Here is a 14,798-nt window from a genome sequence, read left to right as displayed (position 1 = left end):
TGACATCACTTGCTCTGAGACCTTGAAATAAAGGGCCGCGGCTTTTGTGGAGCGATGGGTATCGATGCTTTGTGGGTGACTGTTGTTGATGTGTGCAGAGGGTCCCTGGTTCGCGCCCGGGTATGGGCGAGGGGACGGTCTAAAGTTATACTGTTTACACAATAATGTAGAGGCGCAAGCATTGAATGTAGGCAAAGACTATGGATATACTGACAAGATAAATGTCTCTCCACCCTTAACAATGGGAATCGTAGTCCACAAAGCAGAACAGCAGGATGTCTAGCTCCCGGCTATCCTTTCTTTGGATTGGTGGATACATCCCATTTTTTGAATATTTGATCAGAGGTTGTTGACGTCAACCGCCTGTATTCAATGGCGATAAACGCTATGCTACTAGCATCATACCACGAATATGCATAGCCACCTCTAATATAAAGTGTTTTATCTCAAAGTTGCCGTGATGTCACGTGTCATATACAGTGCATTCGGAAAGTATTCAGACACTCGGACAGAGCTCCAGAGTTCCTCTGTGGATAGAAGAATCTTCCAGAAGGACAACCATCTCTGAAGCATTCTACTAATCAGGCCTTTATGGTAGAGTGGCCAGAAGGAAGCCACTCCTCAAATGAAATCACATTTTTAATTGTCACATACACATGCTTAGCAGATGTTATTGCGGGTGTAGCGAAATGCTTGTGATTCTAGCTCCAACAGTGCAGTAATAGCTAACAATTCACAACAATACACACAACCTGAAAGTAAAAGAATGGAATGAACGAATACATAAAAATGATGATGAGCAATGTCGGAGTGGCATAGTGTTCCATTATTAAAGTGCCCAGTGATTTCAAGTCTATGTATATGGGGCAGCAGCCTCTAAGGTGCAGGGTTACGTAACCAGGTGGAAGCTGCCTAGTGATGGCTATTTAACAGATGGCCTTGAGATAGAAGCTGTTTTTCAGTCTCTCGGTCACAGCTTTGATGCACCTGTACTGACCTCGCCTTCTGGATGATAGCGGGGTGAACAGGCAGTGACTCGAGTGATTGCTGTCCTTCTATTTCTGAAACTATCCGCCGCCATTGTCGCAACCCCTATTACCAGCCTGTTCAACCTCTCTTTCATATCGTCTGAGATCCCCAAGGATTGGAAAGCTGCCGCAGTCATCCCCCTCTTCAAAGGGGAGACACCCTGGACCCAAACTGCTATAGACCTATATCCATCCTGCCCTGCCTATCTAAGGTCTTCGAAAGCCAAGTCAACAAACAGGTCACTGACAATCTCGAATCCCACCGTACCTTCTCCGCTGTGCAATCTGGTTTCCGAGCCGGTCACGGGTGCACCTCAGCCACGCTCAAGGTACTAAACGATATCATAACCGCCATCGATAAAAGACAGTACTGTGCAGCCGTCTTCATCGACCTCGCCAAGGCTTTCGACTCTGTCAATCACCATATTCTTATCGGCAGACTCAATAGCCTCGGTTTCTCGGATGACTGCCTTGCCTGGTTCACCAATTACTTTGCAGGCAGAGTTCAGTGTGTCAAATCGGAGGGCATGCTGTCCGGTCCTCTGGCAGTCTCTATGGGGGTGCCACAGGGTTCAATTCTCGGGCCGACTCTTTTCTCTGTATATATCAATGATGTTGCTCTTGCTGAGTGCGATTCCCTGATCCACCTCTACGCAGACGACACCATTCTATATACTTTCGGCCCGTCATTGGACACTGTGCTATCTAACCTCCAAACGAGCTTCAATGCCATACAGCACTCCTTCCGTGGCCTCCAACTGCTCTTAAACGCGAGTAAAACCAAATGCATGCTTTTCAACCGATCGCTGCCTGCACCCGCATGCCCGACTAGCATCACCACCCTGGATGGTTCCGACCTTGAATATGTGGACATCTATAAGTACCTAGGTGTCTGGCTAGACTGCAAACTCTCCTTCCAGACTCACATCAAACATCTCCAATCGAAAATCAAATCAAGAGTCGGCTTTCTATTCCGCAACAAAGCCTCCTTCACTCACGCCGCCAAGCTTACCCTAGTAAAACTGACTATCCTACCGATCCTCGATTTCGGCGATGTCATCTACAAAATGGCTTCCAACACTCTACTCAGCAAACTGGATGCAGTCTATCATAGTGCCATCCGTTTTGTCACCAAAGCACCTTATACCACCCACCACTGCGACTTGTATGCTCTAGTCGGCTGGCCTCGCTACATATTCGTCGCCAGACCCACTGGCTCCAGGTCATCTACAAGTCCATGCTAGGTAAAGCTCCGCCTTATCTCAGTTCACTGGTCACGATGGCAACACCCATCCGTAGCACACGCTCCAGCAGGTGTATCTCACTGATCATCCCTAAAGCCAACACCTCATTTGGCCGCCTTTCGTTCCAGTACTCTGCTGCCTGTGACTGGAACGAACTGCAAAAATCGCTGAAGTTGGAGACTTTTATCTCCCTCACCAACTTCAAACATCAGCTATCCGAGCAGCTAACCGATCGCTGCAGCTGTACATAGTCTATTGGTAAATAGCCCACCCATTTTCACCTACCTCATTCCCATACTGTTTTTATACTGTTTTTTTATTTATTTATTTACTTTTCTGCTCTTTTGCACACCAATATCTCTACCTGAACATGACCATCTGATCATTTATCACCCCAGTGTTAATCTGCAAAATTGTATTATTCGCCTACCTCCTCATGCCTTTTGCACACATTGTATATAGACTGCCTATTTTTTTTTCTACTGTGTTATTGACTTGTTAATTGTTTATTCCATGTGTAACTCTGTGTTGTCTGTTCACACTGCTATGCTTTATCTTGGCCAGGTCGCAGTTGCAAATGAGAACTTGTTCTCAACTAGCCTACCTGGTTAAATAAAGGTGAAATAAAAAAATAAAATAAAAAAATGATCTTAGTGGCCTTCCTGTGACATCGGGTGCTGTAGGTGTCCTGGAGGGCAGGTAGTTTGTCCCCGGTGATGCGTTGGGCAGACCTCACCACCCTCTGGAGAGCCCTGCGGTTGCGGGTAGTGCAGTTGCCGTACCAGGCGGTGATACAGCCCGACAGGATGCTCTCAATTGTGCATCTGTAAAGGTTTGTGAGGGTTTTAGGGGCCAAACCATATTTATTCAGTCACGTGACAGCCCACTTGGACTCACAGACCATGAGAAACAAGATTATCTGGTATGATGAAACCAAGATTGAACTCTTTGGCCTGAGTGCCAAGTGTCACATCTGGAGGAAACCTGGCATCATCCCTATGGTGTATAATGGTGGTGGAAGCATCATACTGTGGGGATGTTTTTCAGCGGAAGGGACTGGGAGACTAGTCAGGATCGAGGGAAAGATAAACGGAGCAAAGCACAGAGAGATCCTTGATGAAAACCTGCTCCAGAGAGCTCAGGATCTCAGACTGGATCGAAGAACACAAACAAGACAACGCAGGAGTGGCTTCAGGACAAGTCTCTGAATGTCCTTGAGTGACCCAGCCAGAGCTCGGACTTGAACCCGATCTAACATCTATGGAGAGACCTAAAAATGGCTGTGCAGTGATGCTCCCCATCCAACATGGCAGAGCTTGAGATGATCTGCATAGAAGAATGGGAGAAACTCCCCAAATACAGGTGTGCCAAGCTTGTAGCATCATACCCAAGAAGACTCAAAGCTGTAATCGCTGCCAAAGGTGCTTCAACAAAGTACTGAGTAAAGGGTCTGAACACTTATTTAAATGTTATCAGTTTTTACTTTTACTGTTTTTGCTTTGAAATTATGGGGTATTGTGTGTAGATTGATGAGGGAAAAAATCTATTTAATCAATTGTAGTATAATGCTGTAACGTAACAAAATGTGGAAAAAGTAAAGTGGTCTGAATATTTTCTGAATGCACTGTATATATACCAGTCAAAAGATTGGACAAACCTACTCGTTCCAGGGATTTTCTTTATTTTGACTATTTTCTACATTGTAGAATAATAGTGAAGACATCAAAACTATGAAATAACACATATGGAATCATGTAGTAAGCAAAAAAGTGTTAAACAAATAAAAAAATATGTTATATATGAGATTATTCAAAGTAGCCACCCTTTGCCTGGATGACAGCTTTGCACACTCTTGGCATTCTCTCAACCAGCTTCATGAGGTAGGCACCTGGAATGCATTTCAATTAACAGTTCTGCCTTGTTAAGATTTAATCTGTGGAATTTCTTTCCTTTTAATGCGTTTGAGCCAATTAGTTGTGTTATGATAAGGTAGGGGTGGCTTACAGAATATAGCCCTATTTGGTAAAATACCAAGTCCATATTATGGCAAGAACAGATCAAATATACAAAGAGAAACAGTCGATCATTACTTTAAGATATGAAGGTCAGTTAAAGCGGAAAATGTCAAGAGCTTTGAGAGTTTCTTCAAGTGCTATGATGAAACTGGCTCTCACAAGGACCGCCACAGGAAAGGAAGACCCAGAGTTACCTCTGCTGCAGAGGATAAGTTCATTAGAGTTAACTGCACTTCAGATTGCAGCCCAAATAAATGCTTCACATTGTTCAAGTAACAGACACATCTTCAAGGGAGAATCAGGCCTTCATGGTCAAATTGCTGCAAAGAAAACACTACCAAAGGACCAATAATAAGAAGAGACTTGCCAAGAAACACGAGGAATGGACATTAGAGCGGTGGAAATGTGTCCTTTGGTCTGATGAGTCCAAATTTTAGATTTTTGGTCCAACTGCCGTGTCTTTGTGAGACGCAGAGTAGGTGAACGGATGATCTCTGGATGATCTCACATATCGCATGTGTGGTTTCCACTGTGAAGCATGGAGGATGAGGTGTGATGGTGCTTTTCTGGTGACACTGTCGGCGCTTTATTTAGAATTCAAGGCACACTTAACCAGCATGACAACCACAGTATTCTGCAGCAATACGCCATCCCATCTGCTTTGCACTTAGTGGGACTATCATTTGTTTTTCAACAGGACAATATGACCCAAAACACACCTCCAGGCTGTGTAATGGCTATTTGACCAAGAAGGAGAGTGATGGAGTGCTGCATCAGATGACCTGGCCTCCACAATCACCCGACCACATCCCAATTGAGCTTGTTTGGGTTGAGTTGGACCGCAGAGTGATGGAAAAGCAGCCAACAAGTGCTCAGCATATGTGGGAACTCCTTCAAGACTGTTGGAAAAGCATTCCTCATGAAGCTGGTTGAGAGAATGTCAAAGCTGTAATCAAAGCAAAGGGTGGCTACATTTTTTTTGTTTAACACTTTTTTGGTGTGATTTTACATGATTCCATATGTGTTATTCTTGATTTTGATGTCTTCACTATTATTCTACAATGTAGAAAATAGTACAAATAAAGAAAAACCCTAGAATGAGTAGGTGTGACCAAACTTTTGACTGGTACTGCACATACACACATCAGTATTCCATCAAATAAACCTCATGAGGCAAATAAGCCATTCAGTTTTTTGTTGACCAAATTCGACACTCATTTGATCTCCATACAAAAACTCCTTACCTGGTGGGCGAAAAAAACGAGAGAAAAAACGCCACCTGTTGGAGGGAAAGAGATTTTCCACCGAAAATCTGGTATGAGGATAGTAGCAAAGCACCTCTCCATTGAATACAGGCGGTTGACCTCAACAACCCTCATCGAGTATTCAAAAAAGGATTACAATAATGAGATGTATCCACCAATCCAAAGAAAGGATAGGCAGGGGCTAGACAGGGACAACGACTCCCATCGTTAGGGCGGAGAGACATGTATCTTGTCAGTACATCCATAATATTTGGCCTCTCTTCCTCTCTGCTGTAGCTGTATTCCGTGTCAAATTCTGCGCCTAAAAGGATCCGTGCAGAAACACGTGCACTTAAAATGTTCTGTGCAGTGAAGAAATGGAGACCCGATTAACGGCATCAAAAACAATTTGTGGCCAAAAAACATGTCACTCTTTAACAGGTTATCAACGTTAACAGCCCTATATAACATTTTCACTTTTCTGTTCACTTCCACAGCTCTGTGAAGTCCACACAACTGCTTGCGGATTGCCCATTGGGCCAGGTCAGGTTAACAGGAATAATAAATCTATCACGATATGCCTTGCTCATATCAATATCATATCTAATTATCAATATTGGTGTCCACCACCAGTATTTACTAAGATTTTTAAAAATGGATACAAACTGTAAGTGACAATCCAATTCCTCTGCATCTTCTCCCAAGCTTTGAACTGCAGATTGCCCAGATGTTTAGCCACGTCAATCAGTGCTCCTGAGACCAGCTGTGTATCTGGATCAGGCAGTGTGCACTGGGCTCTGGAAGAATATTCAGGAGTCAGTGGGGGTTGTGCTGTGGCGGTTCAGAACACATAGAGAAGAGAGAGACCGGATGCAGCTCACTTACCTTTCCATTATAGTCCTGTAGAAGAACAGACTACCAGATTAAATTCCGTTATTTATCTATCACTATTTATCAGTATAAATGCACCAACAAATCATGTTAACTTAGAGCAGACCTGACCTGAAGGAATGAGGTGTCTTAATCTCATAGCTCATCCTCTATAAGCTTCAATTGTGTTTACAAGTGATGACATCTCTTGTCTCAACTGGTCAATCCTATTAACCATTGCTGAAGTCTTTGCAAACTGTTCCTGCCTCAGTGTGTCAAACCTGGCCTTCTCTTCATCTCTAAGAAACTGCGGAAACTCCTTGAATTCATGCTTGATCTCGATCTCTGCGTCTTGGAATTGTCTCTGGAGACAGTGGGAGAACTGTTATTACATTACGTTACTGGAATTCTCACATTTCATCCAGAAAACCAATTCCCTGGTCTGGTTGACGGACTCTGGTCTGATTTTAGCTAGCCATCGGTACAGTAGTGAATGAATCAGTCCTACTACAGAGTCTAGCTGTGAAAAGTTATAATTTAGCCATCTCTATCAAACATTTGGCAACCAAATGCAAACATAATTAAATATTGATCTAATACATTATTGCTGCTTTCTCTTATATTAAACTCAACGTCGTCCTACTGAATGTGAGGCATTGTGGAAGTACAGATGTCTGTAGCTTCTTTGAAATACTTTAGCATCTCCTGTAAGGGTTTTAGTGCTCTCTGGTGTTCACCCTGAAACGAAAGAACACCTTATCTTACAGTAGAATCATCTGTATACAGTATTTAAACACCTCACATAGACAATGTATTGTGTTCAATAAAAACGTGACTCTGTAAAACCATGTCTTTACGTCGTTGTACCTTCTCCTTGAGGCCCTGAACAGCTTCGTCTTTGGGGCAGCGGTCATGACTCTTGTGTTTTCTAGAAGTTTGACACACTAAACAGATGGGCTGCTTATCCTCCAGACAATAGTACTCGAATGTCTCACCATGCAGAGCACTTTAGACTCTCCTCAAGGTATTTTTTTATTTTTTATTTCACCTTTATTTAACCAGGTAGGCTAGTTGAGAACAAGTTCTCATTTGCAACTGCGACCTGGCCAAGATAAAGCATAGCAGTGTGAACAGACAACACAGAGTTACACATGGAGTAGGCCTCACACAAGTTCTATAGAGCCAGGTAACAGGGAGGATTACCCATTGAAAATATCTTTCTGCAAACGGAGCATTCCCGAACCCCCTTCAACTCCCAGCATTGCTGCAGATAGACTTTACAAGTAGCTGTGGCTGCTCCATGGTAGGAGGACGGGATTCTTGAAGACGTCACAGCACACAGGACAGGTGGAATCTTCCTCTGGAAGAGATGATCTGGGACTTGAAGCCATTTCCTCAGCCCCTTCCAAGCTCCTAACGTTAGCTACATGTGGAATAAGATGTGGGTATTTAGACAGACAGCTAACCATCTAGCTCTGAAGTTTACTTCAACTCCAGTTTCTTGCGCCAACTACATTACACAAATACTGGACGCTTTCGTTTAGCCCGCACGCGCGTCACTGAGTACACCCCTAAACTCATTTGATTGGCTTGCGGCCAAAGTTACCACGGCAACGGGGCTACCACAGCTGCAAAGTCAAAATAGGCTATCGTAAAAATGTATGAAAACTAAAATTTGCCTTTTGGTTTTCATTTACGGTTAGGGTTAGGCATAAGGAAGCAGTGGGGTTAAGTTTACAGTTATGGTTAGGGTTATGTTTAAAATACAATTGTAAGAGGTTAATTGAACAAATGGGCGGGGTGTATTACTTTGTGACTGTGGTAACTATGGACGACTGATTTCTCTTCCCCCTGTCATGTGACTTTGACACGAACGTACCCAACTCATACTTCCGGTACTGCGTGGATAAGGGGAAAAAGTTGCACGTTCAGGACAAAGTTTTATTTTGCGCTTCTAATTAGCATCATCAAACTGTTAACGACTGTGATTTTGTTTCCGATAGTTTTACTTTATACAGTAAATAATTCTGTACATTTGTGAAACGTAAAATGTTGAGCATGTCGACGAACAATTTGTCGTACAACGACCAAGGAGGATCGGATTCAGCCGTGGAGGTTGGTCAGGAGACTACCCCGACCTCCTCCAATGCTGGAGCTGGATTTGGCCTGTTCAGCACCAACTTTAAAAAGTAGGTCAATTAGCTAGCAAGGAAACATTTTATTAACCTACTTGTGTGTAAACTGTGTTTGTAACTTAATTTGATATCTAAGATGGATGCTAGTGGTAACTAGTTGGCTAGATAAACAGCTGCATCTCTATGGTAGCTTCACGGTTTAAAACGCGTTTGTTGACAGCAAGCAATGTTGCCCTGTGTTTGGAATACATGTTTATATGAACAAAAAAGCAACACGTTGACAAAGAGACACCACCAGACATTTTCTCTAACATACATATATTTTTACATTCAACAATGTTTTTCCACCGCGTCCTTTTATGTTTGTAGAGTTCAATGTATTCTAAAATGAACATCGACACGGACATAAAGCTAGCTGTGCTATGCACATGGGCGAAGCTCTGTTGTAAGTTAGTCTGGCTTACCCAAGTCAATTGATGTGGTTCTCCAAGGTCCTCGGTACAACGCCGGTTTAAAAAAAAAAAATACCCCAGCTTCTTTCCCCTCATTGTCATAAACTCAAGTGATTAGGATACGTGCCAAACAGTAACATAAATTGAAATATTGTTTAAAATCCTTGTAAACAACCCATTTTGGATAAAGTGAGATGAAAAGGAACCGATTACGTGTAAAATGTGCTCTGTCATCAATCAACATCACGTGACGATACCATCAGTGGGCAGTTCCATCACTAGGTCGGCCAGCCTCATCCTGCAGTCATGCTGCGTCTTTTACTGTAAATCAGGGCCTGTATTCACGTAGGATCTCAGAGAAAGTGTGCTGACCTAGGATCAGGTCCATGTAGCCTTAATCTTCTTCATTATGATCTTGAATACATGCCCAGTAGTTGACTTACTCAGCTGTAGGATCTGGTTTATTGTAAATCAATGTTTCCCAGTCTGTGGCCTTGGAGTTGGGATCAGTTATAATTTAACTATCAGTAGGTTAGTCTTTCCCCAGCTGGCTCCAGACAAGGCCTCAAGTCACTGTCTTCTCTGAAGGCCATTTTCTCCCGCAAAGTCTCCCCAACAGTCAGCCATTATCATATGAAAGTTTATTCAACCTGATTTATCACGGAAGCTTTGAATTATCCACTTACTGTTAGTTTGTCTGTCTTTCTCTACACCTGGGCCTATTTCCCTTGTAGTCCTATAAGTTCTTGCAGTTTTAACCCGTAGAAAGGTCTCACTGAAAAATGTTTGCGATGTGCTCATGTCATCGTTATACAGTGGAATGTCTACTGGTATGTCTGTTCCATGTAGCCTAGTGCTGCTCTTCATAGCAGCGGCCAGAAGAACACTTTCAACCATCTCTGGCACCGTCGAGCAGTGACTTGCGTCAGCCTAATATTTGAACGTGGTTTGGCCCTAAGTCAATCTCTTAAATCCTCTCACATGATCAGATGGTTGGTCTGTTCAGCAGCGAGGCAGGGCCAGTAGGCCAGGTCTGGTAATGGAGACTAGATGAGTCTTGGTTGGGCTGCTGGAGCCTGCCGGGCTTGAGGGGTGTGAATGATTCCACTGTCCACACACAAACTATGACACACAATGCCTCGGCTTTACTATGAGATCTAGTAGGGAGTCTGTCCGATCAGTATCACATCTTAACATAATCTAGGCTTTTGTCAGGCATTCATAAATTCACTCGCTCTATATTCACCATGAGCCTAATTCCCTTTATATTATAGTGTTCAAATGAAGAGTTTTGTTGTTCTGTACTCCCCAAACTCAAGTCTGACTGATTGCATTGTTTGTTGCACTGCATTGTTTATGAAATCAACCCAGTAGTCCCACGTGGCTCGTGTAAGGGTAGGTGGAGTTTTTTAAATTTATTTTTTATCATATTGGGTACCACCGTTCAATCCTATTATTTCTTCAGGAATTTTATTTATTTGATTTATTTCGCCTTTATTTAACCAGGTAGGCAAGTTGAGAACAAGTTCTCATTTACAATTGCGACCTGGCCAAGATAAAGCAAAGCAGGTCGACACATACAACGACCCAGAGTTACACATGGAGTAAAACAAACATACAGTATAAACAAGTCTATATACGATGTGAGCAAATGAGGTGAGATAAGGGAGGTAAAGGCAAAAAAAAGGCCATGGTGGCAAAGTAAATACAATATAGCAAGTAAAACACTGGAATGGTAGATTTGCAGTGGAAGAATGTGCAAAGTAGAAATAAAAATAATGGGGTGCAAAGGAGCAAAATAAATACAGTAGGGAAAGAGGTAGTTGTTTGGGCTAAATTATAGGTGGGCTATGTACAGGTGCAGTAATCTGTGAGTTGCTCTGACAGTTGGTGCTTAAAGCTAGTGAGGGAGATAAGTGTTTCCAGTTTCAGAGATTTTTGTAGTTCGTTCCAGTCATTGGCAGCAGAGAACTGGAAGGAGCGGCGGCCAAAGAAAGAATTGGTTTTGGGGGTGACTAGAGAGATATACCTGCTGGAGCGTGTGCTACAGGTGGGAGATGCTATGGTGACCAGCGAGCTGAGATAAGGGGGGACTTTACCTAGCAGGGTCTTGTAGATGACATGGAGCCAGTGGGTTTGGCGAAGAGTATGAAGCGAGGGCCAGCCAACGAGAGCGTACAGGTCCCAATGGTGGGTAGTATATGGGGCTTTGGTGACAAAACGGATTGCACTGTGATCCAATTTGTTGAGTAGGGTATTGGAGGCTATTTTGTAAATGACATCGCCGAAGTCGAGGAGGATTGGTAGGGTGGTCAGTTTTACAAGGGTACGTTTGTTAGCATGAGTGAAGGATGCTTTGTTGTGAAATAGGAAGCCAATTCTAGATTTAACTTTGGATTGGAGATGTTTGATATGGGTCTGGAAGGAGAGTTTATAGTCTAACCAGACACCTAAGTATTTGTAGTTGTCCACGTATTCTAAGTCAGAGCCGTCCAGAGTAGTGATGTTGGACAGGCGGGCAGGTGCAGGTAGCGATCGGTTGAAGAGCATGCATTTAGTTTTACTTGTATTTAAGAGCAATTGGAGGCCACGGAAGGAGAGTTGTATGGCATTGAAGCTCGTCTGGAGGGTTGTGAACACAGTGATCATGGGGTTGATTTCTGAGAATATGTTGCTCTGTGTAGTTCTCTATCCACGCTGTTTTTGCACCATAACACTAGATGGCAGACTTGAATGGTAAGTCAGAAAGCAGCGAAGCCCTGATGCGAGTTTTTATGTTTTCTTTTTAAATGAAGCTATCGTCAACGTTGCGTTACGTGCATTTTAATGGCTGTAACCTTAACCCTCTCTTGCACTTTCTTGCTCCTAAAGATATCTATAGCTGGCCTTTTTATGCTAGTCAGCTTTCTCCAATGAAATGAAACCACAGTCTGTTTGCTGTTTGGATAATGTCATGTGACACAGTCGGGGTCTAAGTCACGTTCCTGTAGATGATCCAGTATTGGCTGGGCTCTTGTTACCTCACGGTCCACTCTACTGCTCTTGCCCTGACAGAAGCACAGCAACATGTGACTGGCTGGTTGTCCCCAAGTGATCAGCTGCTTCCTAAAGCGCCGTGTTATTTCACTGCGGTTCAGTTTCCCATGTTTTTTATAGGGCCTCCATGTGATGTCAGATTATGTGTTGGGCCTATATCAACTGAGCCATGTCTCACAACATTATCATCCTGGTTATAAACACTAGAGGACATGGCAGACGGTAGTAGGCTAAATACAGTCAGCTGATTGGAGCTGTTTACAGTGCTTTATCCTACTGGTCGTTATGTGAATGAATGACTTCCCGGGCTGGTTGGTTGTAGACTTGCTTGCCAGTCTTGAAAACCTGGAAAAAGAGACTAGGCTGGTTTTAAACATGAAGAGAGACATGTAGAGTTGTCTGGGTGTCGTTGTAACTCTGTGTGGTTCTTCTGTTGGCCCTTGAAGGGCACTGGGCAGACGTGAAGCATTGTGCTGTGGACAGAGGTCTACAAAATGGCTTCCAACAGTCTACTCAACAAACTGGATGCAGTCTATCATAGTGCCATTCGTTTTGTCACCAAAGCACCTTATACCACCCACCACTGCGACTTGTATGCTCTAGTCGGCTGGCCCTCGCTACATATTCGTCGCCAGACCCACTGGCTCCAGGTCATCTACAAGTCCATGCTAGGTAAAGCTCCGCCTTATCTCAGTTCACTGGTCACAATGGCAACACCCATCCGTAGCACACGCTCCAGCAGGTGTATCTCACTGATCATCCCTAAAGCCAACACCTCATTTGGCCGCCTTTCGTTCCAGTACTCTGCTGCCTGTGACTGGAACGAACTGCAAAAATCGCTGAAGTTGGAGACTTTTATCTCCCTCACCAACTTCAAACATCAGCTATCCGAGCAGCTAACCGATCGCTGCAGCTGTACATAGTCTATTGGTAAATAGCCCACCCATTTTCACCTACCTCATTCCCATACTGTTTTTATACTGTTTTTTTTATTTTTTTATTTACTTTTCTGCTCTTTTGCACACCAATATCTCTACCTGTACATGACCATCTGATCATTTATCACCCCAGTGTTAATCTGCAAAATTGTATTATTCGCCTACCTCATGCCTTTTGCACACATTGTATATAGACTGCCCATTTTTTTTTCTACTGTGTTATTGACTTGTTAATTGTTTACTCCATGTGTAACTCTGTGTTGTCTGTTCACACTGCTATGCTTTATCTTGGCCAGGTCGCAGTTGCAAATGAGAACTTGTTCTCAACTAGCCTACCTGGTTAAATAAAGGTGAAATAAAAATAAAATAAAAAGAGGTGGTGAAAGCTGCTCACTGTTTACCCCGAGGCCGATAAGGCCCTCCCGTTTCCCCTGGAGGAAGTGGCCACAGGCAGAGAGAACCAAACTACCACCCAGCTACACACAGACGCAGAGAACTACAGTACGGTCAGAGGAGAGAAGGAGAAAGTAGCCCCTGTCCAAGAGCTACAGATCCATCAGGCAGGAAACCTCAACCCGGCTCTGGATTGCATTTACAAGCAATGACGAGTCAAAGCCTACTAGTAGCCATTTTAAAAGAGGGCCACTTCATCTTGCCACTCCTGTTATCATCTTAGCGCTAAGGATGTGGTGGGCTCTTAATTGCTTTAAAGCCTGATACTTGAGATTTAAGGAGAAGGTGCTGTCAGTCACAGCTTCAATTTACAGAGAGGGAGAGAGCATACCATAGAGAGCATGTGTAGTGTCTGTCTGCGTGTGTAGCAGAACCACTAATGCTAGATCATTAGCCGGCAGAATGGGTATCCTGTGACCACTACAGTTGGTCGCTGCCTGTGAAGGGCAAAAGCGGGTTGGAGGGAAGTAGCCACAGGGAACGTTACAACCAGCTGACAGTCAGGAAATGTGGACTCGCGGGTATAACTGGATGGCCAGGGCGAGGGCCGGAGTTTTAGCCAGCGGCGAGGGCATCCTGTGACTCCGCTTATCAGCTGAGAGAGGAGCGAGGAAGACGGACAGAGAGAGGAGCGAGGAAGACGGACAGAGAGAAGAGCGAGGAAGACGGACGGAGAGAGGAGCGAGGAAGACGGACGGAGAGAGGAGCGAGGAAGACGGACGGAGAGAGGAGCGAGGAAGACGGACGGAGAGAGGAGCGAGGAAGACGGACGGAGAGAGGAGCGAGGAAGACGGACGGAGAGAGGAGCGAGGAAGACGGACGGAGAGAGGAGCGAGGAAGACGGACGGAGAGAGGAGCGAGGAAGACGGACGGAGAGAGGAGCGAGGAAGACGGACGGAGAGAGGAGCGAGGAAGACGGACGGAGAGAGGAGCGAGGAAGACGGACGGAGAGAGGAGCGAGGAAGACGGACGGAGAGAGGAGCGAGGAAGACGGACGGAGAGAGGAGCGAGGAAGACGGACGGAGAGAGGGCGAGGAAGACGGACGGAGAGAGGGGCGAGGAAGACGGACAGAGCGAGGAAGACTGACAGAGCGAGGAAGACGGACAGAGAGAGGAAGACTGACAGAGAGAGGAAGACGGACAGAGAGGGGAGCGAGGAAGACGGACAGAGAGGGGAGTGAGGAAGACTGGCCTGTAGATGCTGTGGCAGTTATGAACTGTCTGTGAAGGGCAAAAGCGGGTTGGAGGGAAGTAGCCACCGCGGACGTTACAGCCAGCTGACAGTCGGGGAAACGTTTGCGTGTGGAATCGCGGGGACTGTGAGGACAGCTCTGGTGTCTGCTGAGAATGTCCAGCTCACCTTAAAGACCGAACTTCGCCAGG

The 14,798-nt window shown here is 44.6% G+C and overlaps 1 protein-coding gene and 1 pseudogene across 2 annotated transcripts in view; one reads left to right on the top strand and one right to left on the bottom strand.

The window, feature by feature from the left end:
* Positions 1–7,017: 7,017 nt before the first annotated feature.
* Positions 7,018–9,328, bottom strand: LOC135562386 (E3 ubiquitin-protein ligase TRIM21-like; annotated as a pseudogene).
* Positions 8,285–14,798, top strand: part of LOC115147175 (AP-3 complex subunit beta-1-like) — a 63,079-nt gene continuing 56,565 nt past the window's right edge. For both annotated transcript variants that reach the window (XM_065004699.1, XM_065004698.1), the window contains exon 1: positions 8,285–8,590. In XM_065004699.1, the coding sequence (XP_064860771.1) occupies positions 8,451–8,590 (140 nt within the window). In that variant the 5' untranslated portion in view covers positions 8,285–8,450. The remainder of the gene's footprint in view (positions 8,591–14,798) is intronic.

This window comes from Oncorhynchus nerka, linkage group LG19 (assembly GCF_034236695.1).
Source record: "Oncorhynchus nerka isolate Pitt River linkage group LG19, Oner_Uvic_2.0, whole genome shotgun sequence".
Taxonomy (NCBI): Eukaryota; Metazoa; Chordata; class Actinopteri; order Salmoniformes; family Salmonidae; genus Oncorhynchus; species Oncorhynchus nerka.
Note: the sequence above shows the minus strand (reverse complement) of the source record. Positions and strands in the feature narration are given on the sequence as shown.